This window comes from Oreochromis aureus, linkage group 17 (assembly GCF_013358895.1).
Source record: "Oreochromis aureus strain Israel breed Guangdong linkage group 17, ZZ_aureus, whole genome shotgun sequence".
Classification (NCBI taxonomy): domain Eukaryota; kingdom Metazoa; phylum Chordata; class Actinopteri; order Cichliformes; family Cichlidae; genus Oreochromis; species Oreochromis aureus.
The window spans coordinates 8,356,763-8,370,057 of NC_052958.1; the positions used below are offsets into that span (position 1 = coordinate 8,356,763).

The 13,295-nt window shown below is 39.7% G+C and overlaps 1 protein-coding gene across 10 annotated transcripts in view; it reads left to right on the forward strand.

The window, feature by feature from the left end:
- Positions 1 to 9,954, forward strand: part of nrcama (neuronal cell adhesion molecule a) — a 58,154-nt gene extending 48,200 nt beyond the window's left edge. For 7 of the 10 annotated variants that reach the window (XM_039601593.1, XM_031750547.2, XM_039601594.1 and 4 more), the window contains 15 exons: positions 152 to 253; positions 403 to 600; positions 687 to 757; positions 860 to 1,085; positions 1,358 to 1,473; positions 2,294 to 2,501; positions 2,867 to 2,989; positions 3,114 to 3,290; positions 3,482 to 3,514; positions 4,051 to 4,116; positions 5,556 to 5,678; positions 5,829 to 5,984; positions 7,557 to 7,688; positions 7,780 to 7,858; positions 9,223 to 9,954. In XM_039601593.1, the coding sequence (XP_039457527.1) occupies positions 152 to 253; positions 403 to 600; positions 687 to 757; positions 860 to 1,085; positions 1,358 to 1,473; positions 2,294 to 2,501; positions 2,867 to 2,989; positions 3,114 to 3,290; positions 3,482 to 3,514; positions 4,051 to 4,116; positions 5,556 to 5,678; positions 5,829 to 5,984; positions 7,557 to 7,688; positions 7,780 to 7,858; positions 9,223 to 9,457 (2,045 nt within the window). In that variant the 3' untranslated portion in view covers positions 9,458 to 9,954. The remainder of the gene's footprint in view (positions 1 to 151; positions 254 to 402; positions 601 to 686; positions 758 to 859; positions 1,086 to 1,357; positions 1,474 to 2,293; positions 2,502 to 2,866; positions 2,990 to 3,113; positions 3,291 to 3,481; positions 3,515 to 4,050; positions 4,117 to 5,555; positions 5,679 to 5,828; positions 5,985 to 7,556; positions 7,689 to 7,779; positions 7,859 to 9,222) is intronic. The other 3 variants (XM_031750551.2, XM_039601597.1, XM_039601598.1) reach the window with 2 other exon arrangements.
- Positions 9,955 to 13,295: the final 3,341 nt, after the last annotated feature.

A 13,295-nucleotide genomic window follows, 5' to 3' on the forward strand; every position in this document is an offset into this window, starting at 1 on the left:
TTGGTGTTAACCTCACTAGCTACCCATCAAAATACCTGCTGTACATTTCATTTACTGCTGTTATGTTTTTAATTGTGGAAAGGTGTTGTATAGGTGCCAAATTTTATATGGAAACAGAAGCGAGGTACTAAATTTCTTATTGCATTCACAGAGAAACCTGACCCTCCGACTGACCTGGAGCTGACAGACCAAACAGAGAGGAGTGTCCAGCTCACCTGGACCCCAGGAGATGAAAACAACAGTCCTATAGAAAGTATGAAATTCTCAGTGTTGGAGCAGTTTGCTCAGACTGTACTATCGGCAGACATGATTTAACCTACAGTAATTATGACTTGTACAAATGAAAACAAAGTTTCTGCTGTTAAAAACATTCATGAAATCTGAATCTTTTATCTTCTCCAGAATTTGTGATCCAGTATGGGGATCTTCTCCACCAGCCAGGAGTTTGGACAAACCTGACAGAGGTTCCTGGTACCAGCACCACAGCACAGCTGCACCTCTCTCCATACGTCTACTACTCCTTCAGAGTGCTGGCTAAAAATCGTGTCGGCTATAGTGAGCCGAGCCAGTCCTCACGTCAATATAGGACCAACCCTGCAGGTAAAAGTCACTGAAAATAGAAATATGTTAATCATCTTAACACAAAAATAAGTTCAGACTGAACCAGGATTCTTTGGTTTTCTCAGCTCCTGATGAAAACCCGTCAGGTGTTCAGGGAGTAGGAACCGAGCCAGGCAACTTGGTCATCTCCTGGACAGTGAGATGGTTTTAATTATATTTCAGATTGATTTGAGTGTTAGCCTAAATGTACTGTATAGATGGAATATGCGAGTACTAATTAACATTACTCTCTGTGTAGCCACTCACAGGACTCCAGTCCAATGGGCCCGGTCTGGAATATAAAGTGCAGTGGAGACAGAAGGATGTGGAGAAGGAGTGGTCAGCACAGAATGTGGCCAATGTATCCCAGTGGGTTGTGTCTGGAACGCCAACCTATGTGCCCTATGAAATCAAAGTTCAAGCTTTTAACGATTATGGTGTTGGGCCTGAACCTGAAGTGGCGATTGGGTACTCTGGAGAAGACTGTAAGTGAATTCCGTGGAAATAAGTTTCTTTTTGGTATTAGATCAGAACTATGGAAGATGGAATAGATAAAGCAGACTTGGAAGTTTGAGAATGAGCATGTATTGTTTAAGGTTTCAATAACAGGGGCTTTAACTTTTGTCATTTTGTTTTATAGTATTGCTCAAGTCATAAATAAGAGTAGTTATGTGACATAATATAAAACCTTACTGTGTTTACTATTAAAAGACTATGATCCATGATAAATTAATATTTCATATTCTCTGTTTTGCAGTGCCTTTGTCTGCTCCAGAGAGTATACAGGTCATGGTTCATAACAGCACACTGGCAGAAGTACACTGGGAGCCCATATCACCACCCTCTGTCAGAGGAAAACTACAGGGATACAAGGTATTGTCTGAAAAATGGTGACTTATGCCACATTCATGCTTTCATGATGTTTACACCAAATTTTGACCCCAATATTTGAATGAAAGCAAGATTCGTCAGAGCAGGCAACATTTTTCGAATCTTCTGTTGTTCAACTTTAGTCAGACCGTGTGAATTGTAGCTTCAGTTTTCTGTTTTTAGCTGACAGGACTGGCACCAAGTGTGGTCTTCTGCTGCTGTGCTTTCAGAAATGGTCTTCTGCAAACCTTGGTTGTAACAAGTGGTTATTTTTAAGTTCTTGTTGCTCTCCCACCAAACCGAAACCAAAGCAGTCTGGCCATTCTTCTTTGAGCTTTAGCATCAACAGGCATTTTTTCCCCGAGAACTGCTGCTTACTGGATATTTTCTTGTTTTCCTTTTATTGCCATATGATTTTTTTTTATCATTCTTTGTATATTGTAAGAAATAGTTGATCCCAGCAGATTAGCAGCATCTGGTACCAACATCTATTCTGATGCTGGGTTTGAACAGCAGGTCATCTTAACCATGTCTACATGGCTAACCCGACGAAGGTGCTGGCATGTGATTGGCTGCTTAGATATTTGCATTAACAAGCAGTTGAAAAGGTGTATCTAACAAAGTGACTTGTGAGTGTCTGTCTGAATGAGTGTAGTATAGGAAGTAAAAAATATAAAAAAGTTACTTTGAACTTTGAAGGAGAGCCAAAAAGATTTTCTCTGCTTTTTTTACTGAACGTCACTCTTTGTCTCCTGTTTTGTGTTGGGGTACCTGGTTACAACACCGCAATGATTCATTTAAATCTTGGTCTGTTTTTCTCCAGGTATACTACAGGCGAAAGCATGGTTTGCATGAGACAGAAGAGGAGACTGATCAGGAAATGCAAGTGTTGACTTTCAGTGGAAACCGAAGTGAGGGACGATTGCCAGGCCTCCAGCCTTACAGTGTCTATAGTCTCTCTATCAGAGTCCTTAATAACAAAGGGGAAGGGCCTTCTAGCCAAAGCAAGACATTTGAGACACCTGAGGGAGGTGTGTATGCCTTTCGGTCCAAAGAAGAATAAAAAAACTTGTACTGTAAAAGGATGCCAAGTTCCTCCAAATTTTAAATTGATGACCACACTTTGAATGTTGCTATACTACAATATCTTAAATGTACACATTAATACAAAATGTATATTTTACCTGCTGCTAGTAGCACTGTTGGTACTAATAAGACAGCCTACCAAATACAAGGGCACACAGAGCCAACATCCAATTAAAGCCTTAACAGTCATACAGGTTCATGTACTCCTTAGCCACTATTATATGCCCTTCAAATATAAAATATTTCATGTTGTATCCTATAAATGCTCATGTAGCCAACAGACTCTGACTTAATTCTGTTTTGTTTTCAGTACCAGGGCCTCCTTCTTTTCTCAATGTAATCAACCCTGGTTTGGACTCTCTCACTCTGGAATGGGGCCCACCAATTAACAACAATGGACGTCTCACTGGATACATTCTGAAATACCAACCAGGTAGGATTTGCAGTCCCCCTCAGCTTTGAGTATCGCCACAGTATTATGCAGCATTTGTGCTTTTTCCTTTGAACTTTCATCTTTGCATTTTCCAATTGTTGACTGTTTCTTGCCGTGTCTGCAGTCAACAATACCAGCGAACTGGGACCAGTCCAGTTCATGACCTTTCTAGCCAACGAGACCACCATTACTCTGAGTAACCTGAACTCCAGCATGCTCTACAAGTTTTACTTAAGCGCAAAGACGAACAAGGGCTCTGGCCCCATCATCACAGAGGAGGCTTTCACAGTCATGCATACAAGTGAGTCCTGTGTCCAAGAATTTGAAGTTTAAGCATTTAACTTAAGGTGAACCAAATAAAAGCTCAATAGGAAGAAAACGTTTTAAAGCAGCCTAACGGTAGCCACAGTGCAGTGACAGATGTCAGGAATTCCTGTAAAAATGACAACCCTGAGGAGGTTCTGTCTCTTTCTCTTTCTCTTCTCCTTGAAGCTCATACTCGGCCCACTGTAGAGGCAGGCAAAGGTAACCCAAGTTTGCCACTGAAGTATCTGCATGCTAATTACATTAATAGATATTAGAAACAAAAACAGTCCTAGCATAGATGTCATGTTTATTGTACTTTTTCCCTGCATGTTAAGGTAATCCAATAATTGTGAGAAACCATGCTTGTGTCCTGTTCTGTAAGAATAGGTCGTTTTTACACGGTAACACGGTGTGAAATATAGGATTTCTATGTTGTAAAATGATATTTTTTTTCATCTTTTAGTATGTCTCTTCTTTAAATGAGCATGGTTTCAGCAGATTCCTTTTGCATGATGGTTTGAATTCCAGCGCTAACATTTATGCTATAAACTGACTGTTCTTATAAACAAAGTAGAAATTTATTTGCTGCAGAGTTGCTCATTTTTCTTTGTGTAGATACAGAGTTGGATCAGTTGCTTCATTTTAGCTTTCAGTATTAAGAAGCGTTGCCACATTTTAGCTCTCCGTGTCAGTACTGTATGCTCTTTGTTGTGATGCTTATGTATGTTGTCTCACTCTTTTCCGTGTTCTTTCAGGCCCCACAGAGCCCCCTCACCCAACTTCCCCCATCACTCAGTCTCTGCATTCCCCGTTTCACAAGGGTACAAGCACTCCCTGTGTCCCTTACTCCCTCCCCCACTATCTCCCCATGAACTCAGTCCTGCAGAAATGATCCATCTTAGTAATTTTAGCTTAACGACTTTACTCAAATGTGATTTCGTGATGGTAATGAACTAGCTTACCACTGATACAATTTTTGTCATTTTGCCTCTGTTTTTTAAATCAAACAATCAAGATGTTATTGAAATGCAGTTTTAATTTATGGGGTTTAACAAAAGTATTGTAATTACTGTTTAGGAATAACTGCAATTTTTCTATAGAGTCCCCTATTTTCAGAGGCTCAACATTAATAAGATAACGTCATTTTAATGCTTAATGATGACAATCCTTTGCAGTCAATAACTGCCTGAAGTCTAGAATCAGTGGACGTCACCAAATGCTCTGCTTCCTCCTTTATGATGCTTTGCAGCCCCCTTTACTTGCTGCTTGTATTTGGGTCCTCCTGAAATCAGATTTGTTTTCAGTAACTGATAAACATGCTGTGCTGGGTTGAGATGAGGTGACCGACTTAGTCATCGATTTTTTGCCCTTGAGAAAGTCTTCAGCTTCAGTGCAATGTCTTACTGGCTTTTCAGACTACTGATGGCCTCCTTTATTTGCATTGACATGTCTTTGGTCCACATACTGAGAGCTCCAGTGAAGAGATAGCAAATGCAAGTCCAGATTTTTCATCAGCTAAATTTCTCATAGAATAATGAGCAAAACAGGTCTCACATGGCAATGAAACTGCTTGTGAGTCAATTGCGCCTCAGAAAACAGCTGTAATTCCTAAACAGTTAATATAATATTGAAATTCTGAACTTTAATCATATCTTGAATGATTGGTTTAAAATCCACTGTGGTGGTGTACAGAGACAAAACTGCCACAAGGTCACAAAAAATTAATAAAAAAAAAAAAAAGCTCAGAAAATATTGCTAGCAATATTAACCACGTGATTGGTGTTTTATTGAGATGGACATTTTTGTAGCAGCTAACCTGACCTGTTTTTAATAATGTAACAGGAGCTTAGAACTGCACAGCGTTGTTACTTATTTTGTAATTCTTTTCTTGATTTTATTTTGTAACGTTAAAGCTACAGTACTTTGTAGACTTTTAACTTTAAGTTTCCAAAGATAAATGTTCACTTTATATATTGAGCCAAAACGTAACTACAATGGCCTTTTTTAAAGCTTGCTTCTGGTGCACTTTACCACATGTGGTGGAAAAAACTACCAAAGACACCAGCTGTTTAATACACTGGCAAATTGTTCTGGAGATGTTCATAGATGTAAACATTGATATAATTTTACTTATTTCACTGGATTTATTCTAGATTAATGTAATTTAGTAAGTTGAAAATGTAGGTGTCTTTAAAAAGTGTGTACTTTTTATGTTTTAAATTAGCAAAAAACACATTTTCTCTCTCTTTTCGTTGCCCAGCGCCTCCTGTGGGTCGTGCTTTTGGCACAGTTAACACTTCTGTATCAGAGGACAGTGCAGTGATCAGTTGGGAATACTTTGGACACCATAAGAATGTATATGTGGAGTATATTGTTGAGAACAGTAAGGCTTTCTCTTGTATTTCAAAGCATCAGTGCATGTCTTGACTTGCTTACAACTGACTAGATCTGATCCGTATTTAACTTTCAAAATTAGCATTTATCCCAGTATCAGATTCCTGAATCTAATTCCTCTCCACTGCCTCGATTCCAGGTAAAGAGGAGTGGAAAAAGGAGTTTGCAAACGGGTCACACTCACATACAATAAAAGGTTTAAAGCCGGGAACTTCCTATAGGGTGAAAGTGATAGCTAAAGATGCAGCCGACCCGACAGTCCACAGCACAGACGAAATGTTGGTTACAGTGCCAGGTGAGGCGGCATGCCTCAACATAGATGGTTTTTATTTTCAGTGCCTGCTTCATCTTTTTTTTTTTTCCTTCATCATCAGATTTAGTTTGTTACACTCAGACATGAATGTACGGTAGTTAGTTAGCGTACAAGCATGTCAGGAGTTGCCATCAGTAGCCTCTGGTCTAATGCATGCCATTTAAAGTCGTCACCGCAATGCCCATTATTACCTTTGTAACTCTTTTAATTTTGTTGTGTTGATAGTGCCTACATGCATCGGGGATCAGAACTGCTGAAATAAAAAATTAACAAAGACAGAAACACGTGACTCTGTAAAACAAAATAATACCCCCCCCCCCCCAACACCCATATTTCTTTGCCCTTTTTCAGGCACTTTTAGCTTCTTCATCTTGCAAATGAGTGATTATCCAGTTTAACCGAACACCTCATTTTTCCAGTAATCTTCACCAACATAAAAAATTAGACCTCTACATTGCACACTTTTCACACAACAACAGCAACCTAGTTTGAATACTAAAACAACAATGTAATTGAAAAACAGAAATAATTTAGTCTGGCTAAATAAATAGGAAAATGGAAAGGTAAGTACATATGAAATTAATACAACTGAAAGTAGATAGAAGCAGAAAATTTATAGAAAAGTAAATACATACAGAAGTAAACACATCTTACTGTGATCCACAAGATCTCTGCTTGTGGATTATATGGTCACGCTGTCTGACAACCACCCAGCAACAGAAAAAAAATCACAGACCAAACAATATTGTTGCAAGAGCATTTATCAGTGCATTAATATTGTGTGTATTTATTTTTGTTTTGCATTCTTTTTATTTAATTAAAGACAATTTCAATAAGGAGAGATCATTTGGAAGAACTGAATGTGATTTACTGAGATACAGAATTCAATTAAGCTACTTGGTGATTAGACTCTGATGATCAGTCACAGCAGGACAGAATCTCAGCGGTGATAAGAATTAGGACAAGACCCACCGTAGTGTAAATGCTGGTGGTGGTGAAGATGAAGATGAAGACTTGGATGAGACCGATTGCACTAAAGCAGTTTGAAAAAAGAGTGCTGAGATTTGAAGTACGCAAAATAGAGGCCAGTTGGCTCTGTTCTGTGGGGTGGGGAAAGAAAATGATTGGACTAGCATAATGATGCCAGCGGTGTCAGTTTGACACCGTGGGAAAGTGGAAGTGATGTAAAGAATAGGCTAGCAGTTTGAGCACTGATGACAGCAGTGATTACAGATCTTCCTTATTGAACATCACCATAAGCGTCATAATAATTTATTTAAAGTCATTCTTTTATTCCCCAATTATAAATATTTTTTTTTAAATTTTGGCTGTTTTGGTCCTCCATAAAAATCTTCATATTAACCCATTTCACAGTTCCATCCTGTGTTTACAGCTTCTGTTAATCTCAGTGTTGCTCAGCATGAAGAGGACAGTTTCACTGTTATAGGAGCCTAGAAGTACATTTTGAGCTGACACGTAATGTTTATTTTATTTCTGTGAACTTCTCCCCACCCCCTTTTTCTTTCTTTCTTTCCTCGTTCTTTCTTTCTCCAGCTGTAGCCAGCCGGCAGGTAGACATCGCTACCCAGGGCTGGTTTATTGGACTCATGTGTGCCATCGCTCTCCTCATCTTGGTACTTCTAATAGTGTGTTTCATCAAGAGAAACAAAGGTGGCAAATATCCAGGTAAACTACACATTATCTGTGTACATTATGAGTCCAAGCCTGTAGTCGGGGATGGGTGGAAATTTAAATTAATTGCTGTTGAAACTGACAGTGAAAGAAAAAGAAGACGCTCACCAAGACCCAGAGATCCAACCCATGAAGGAGGATGATGGGACATTTGGAGAGTACAGGTGAGAGACGTTCTTCGGTCAGAGCAGCATGGTTAAAATAGGACCAGAGCAGAGAGCAGTGTATGAGCGTTCTCTTTGTGTTCGTCCGTTGTGTGCTGACTGGGTTGTTTGTATATGTAGAACATTTTACCAGGCTGCAGAAACACTCCCCCCACCAGACTCGATTACCAAACACTCCACAGAGGCAAGGCGAAATCCAAACTACTCTGCTTTGACTCTTACATTTACCAACTCACCTGCACATTGCCCATCTAATATAAAAAAAGCTTTTTCATATTGTACAATATGTCAATTTTAACAAGTTGTTTCATCTCTGGCCTCTTCAATTGTATACTAACTGCTCTTAAAACAACTGAGATCTTGCATGCTTCGTCTAGCAGAGCTGAAAGCGCTGTCTGTTTCCAAAAAAAGCTCACAATAAATAGACACTCACTGTGGCTCATGAATTGCTTTTCATGTGTCCTTCCACTTTTATCTTTCTGTTTTCTTTTTCGGGGGGAGGGGTTTAGGTCGATGGAGAGGTAAGACAAGATGCGATAAAAGCAGCATGCAATTCGAGCAACCTATAAAACCTCCTTGAGTTTCTGATTAAAGCAAAAATGAAGGCAGAGACTACTGTGTCATGATGCTCATTATAGTACCAGCATTAACACTCCAGATTTACCATTTAATATTACTGCTTTAACTGCTTCTAGCTCCCTTCATGTTATTGTTTTAATAATGATAATTTATTTAATATCTCCATTAAGTGCTAAAGTACTTGTATGATCCTCACTGTAGCTGCCATAGTATTGAATAAAACTCAATGTTTTAATACAGGTGGAGCGTGAGAAAATGGTTTAAATGATGCTGTTTGCATTTTGGATTCCTGCATGTAAAGCGAAAGCATATTGACTGAAAGCGTTTCAGAAATTGCATTCGGATGCAGGTACATTGCAAAGGACTGAACGGCACGTATTTGCAAACTCCTCTTGAAGCGCTGCACCCGGACTTAAACCACCACAGCACTAACACCCTAAATGATATTTAACTGAGCTGCTCCACTGTACAATAACAGTACCACAACATGTAAAGTATCACTTACCCATGATTTTGCTCATTTTAAGAACAGTTTTTAGTTTTAAAAAGTCATCACTTGTGGATGTATTTGCACATTTGAAGTGAGCTTCATCAAAATGTGTACCAAAGATGGCATAAAGTTGCAGTGATATTGTCACTGTGGTAAGGTATGCTTGTGCAGTGGAAAAGCCAGACTGCTTATGTGCTTGAAGAGCCTGTTTTCTTTCTAAAAGGTTATGAGAAGTGCAGAAGACGTTCTGCAAGCTGCACGAGTTCTTTCTTAGCCATCTTCCTACTCCTTACAGTGACACTGAGGACCACAAGCCGCTGAAGGGTAGCCGGACGCCGTCCAACGGGACGGTGCGGCGTGATGAGAGCGACGACAGCCTGGTGGATTACGGTGAAGGTGGGGACGGGCAGTTCAACGAGGACGGCTCCTTCATCGGCCAGTACAGCGGCAAGAAAGAAAAAGACACGCACGAAGGCAACGAGAGCTCGGAGGCCCCGTCGCCTGTCAACGCCATGAACTCATTTGTCTAACAAAGGGCCACGGCCTGGCTGCAACGCTTGCTTCAGCCACTCCCTTGTCACCCTGGCAAATGTGACCATCTCTGTGGTGACAGCTGCTAAGGTGACAGTTGTTGTGGACACCTACCTTAACCCCTTGGTGGTTCTCACTCCGGTGGCCATCGCTAACTGTCACCAAGACTGCTGACACGCCCTCATCCCCACACCTGCCAGCCCCGGTCACACTGTGACCTCCACTCATCAAGACGCACTCAACATGGCAAAGACCGGCTCCACGTCACCCATAACCATTGAAAGAAGGTGTGAAATGAGGGAAGGAGAGAGCAAACAATACAGAAAAGCAAAAGGAATGTACCCGAAGGGGTTTTTACCACTCAGACTGAGCACGAATCTTTTAAGTGTGTTAGTGCCATTTGATATCCTTTGCAAAATATACTAGCTATGAAATATCAAAAAAGATATATTTTAGCAAGCTACAGTACGTAACCAGCAGGCAGGCAAAAAAAAAATGCATCCAATCCCATTCATAAACATGTGCATGGAGTAAATCGTGATCCTAATAAGCGTTTTACCACACTCGTGTCAGTTGTTGCAGAGGTAAGCTGCGTGTTGAAACTGTATACCGTGCACGCCTACAAGCAGCTGGGTATGTCTTTTATTGTTTCCTTTTTTTTATCAGTCAGAAAGTGTCAAATCGCGTATGATATATAGTGAAGAAAAAGGCAGCAGTGTCTTTGCAGAGACTGCTGTGAAATGTGTGACTCCAAGTAGAAGCTAGCATATGTTTTTGAGACGGACCTTTTTTGTACATATGTGGTAGAAGAAGAAGAAAGCTATATTTTAAGGTCAGGTATGTCTATTTGCGGTCATTAAAAACCTGGCTAGACATTAGATAAGCTCAGCTTTCAGCCACTTATCACACCAGCCAGCTAGCCAGACCTCCCACACTTAACTGCAGTCAGCCTCCCATTTTTTTCTTTTTTGCATTCTTTTGTGTTTTTCCCGAGCCTGCGCTTCTTCTCACTGACCTCTCAAGCGATGATTGATCCAGTGTCATTGCCAGGTACTTCCACCTCGAGTTGTGGCCCCTGCGCAGGCCTCTGTTTTATAGGGATAGAGCTAACCGCTACCCCAGCACTACTTCCAATAGCATTCCTTCTTGCATATGTGCTGTGCATACTGTGCTGCAAATATGTCGCATGTAGAGAAAGGTTCACTGAGAGATGGCGCAGCGGTGCCTGGATGTTTGGATGGTGATGATTGAGAAGCTCTCAGCACGGTTTCTAGTGCCTTTGTAGTGAACGGCAACCTGATCCATAGTTCCATCCTTCCTTCATACATGAGACAGACCAGAGCTCAGAGCAGTTCAAGAAGTCTACAGCTGCGATGCATTCAGAATACCACCCGACCTTACCTTAATAACAGCTTTAAAAGCTACGCGAGTGTTCAACACCGCAAAAAAACGCGCTTCAGGATTTAGCTGATAATAAAGTTGTTCATAGGGGAACATTAAAACTAAGACCATTTTATCAGCTGTAATGCCACTAAATATTGTGAGTATGTGAGCTAGTTATTTAAAAAAATAGCCTCTTTCATTTTGGAGTCCAGGGTTCCTACACAGTGCTATAAACGTGACTTGATTTGAACAATTTTGATGTTGCACAGTGGCATTTGTTGTGAGGGATCGCTTCCACCTATAGATTGCTATGCCCTTGTTGACAATCATATTATCCAGCTACCATCAGCTCACAGTGTATACACATCGTATAATCATACCATCCAGCTATGAACACTCGATGATAAAATGGGAAAAATGTGTCATGTGTCCATTTCAAACTTCTCCCAACCTGTTGGGAGCACTAAACAACTGCCAACCTTCTCACCAGGTAACTGCCAGTGGGAACCAGACTCAACATCTGGAATAGACTTACATTTGCTGGTAGCGCTTAGAAGCGACGCAGTCATAAAAATGATACTGAATGTGAAAACAGGTGTATCTGTTCATGTGAAAATATCGCTTGTTTCACTCCAAATGGTAAAACACACTGGTGACTTCGGTTTATGCATTCAACCCTTATGCTGTATGTCGTCTCAGTCTGAGCGCAGTGAGTTTTATATTACTGTAAAATGAATGAAGCTTAAGTGCGAATGTCCGGGTGCACGAGAGTGAGCGTGTGCACTACATGCATGCTACCGCGTTGCAGCGTGCCCAATATATGCCGTTGCTTTCTGTTTCCATTGGTACCAGTCTATAATTCCAATGTGTGTCAAGCAGTCTGCTCCCAATCTCAACGGGACATGCAAAACTTTCTTTCCTTTCCTTTTTCAGAGAACATTTCCATGTGTTGGGTTTATCATAACTTGCATCAAGTTTTTAGGTTGCAACGTGTCAGCTTTCCACGTGTAGATATTTCTGTTGCATTTTTGTAAATAATAGTTTGAGTTGAGCGCGTTGAGGTCGAAGGTGAGAGCTAGACTTCACTCAGTTCAGTGTGAGATGGGACTATTTACAGTTATCATTCTTTTTCATTTGGTGTGAAGTTATTTTATATTTTAACCCGTCAGGTGACTTTGCAAATGTTTAGCCGATCAGGTATCAAAGGAGATTATTTAACTTGTGACTGAGCTCTTGTGACACCTGTATTGTTTCTGTCTCAGACAGTTCATGCACATTTTCTGTATTTTTTACAAATAAAATTAAAAAAAGGCACACAGTTAAATAGGCTATATCATTTCAAATAAACACATGCATCTATTTTGGGACAACACCGTGTGGGTGGATGTAGCTTGCACAAGAACTATTGTCCTAAACTAGACATCAGTTAAAAATGATATCCTTTTAAAGCGTGTGCATGCAAAAAGAAGACACCCCCCCCCGACAATTAATATTAATTGGGAGCATATGGAAATATGGTCAGCATGGATTTATAACTGAACTGGCAAATTGGAGTGTGAATACACCAAAAACGATGTTCTAGTTAACTGGTTAACATACAGTAGGATATACAGTATATGATATGACATAATATGACATTCTGGTTAATGTTGAAGCTACACGAGAAGCATGAAAGGCTGTCGAAATGGTTTACTCTACGATATAATATTGCAAAATATTTTGTATTTTAAATGAAGTTTAAAAAAATGAAATAAATGTTGGTTTCAGGATTCCACAACTGGTATGTTTTTCTTTGACTTTGTACAAGGGGTAAAACATAAAGTGTGTATGTGCGTGTGTGTGGCGCCACCTAGTGCATGATTTGTCTTTTCTCCAGATAGTGACCAGCAGAGATTAACAACTGAAAGTTAATCCTCACAAGATTAACATACATCTGGGACATCGCATATGTGGTGTGTGTGCTTTATTCAAATTCCACTGTGACACTGGTTTCTATTGAAAAGGAAATCCATGTAAATATGACAGCTATCAGAGGAAATGACCACAAAATTCAAAAACCAGCATATAGGCTCACACAGTATTAAGGCAAAAAGACTGGAAATCCAAATTTGAAAAAATGTATACAAATGATGACAACACACATTCACAATTTTATTAGACCTTCATCCAGCGTAAGGTTTATCCCATAGCCTAAATTGACAGTATTAGTAATCACCAGAATAATTTTTCATGTTTCTATAAAGTTCGATTCACCCGTATGTGCAAGCGCTTTAATCCGAATTATATTTTTAATGGTAAAATATAATTATTGTTGTCATGAATGATTTTTCAAATGTGCTCTTTTATTTAAAAAAAAAAAAAAGCTAAATATATTAATAAATAAATAAATAAAACGCAATATTATTTTTTGATTATGATGCCAAACTAGTTATTCACTTGTATAATTGTAATAAA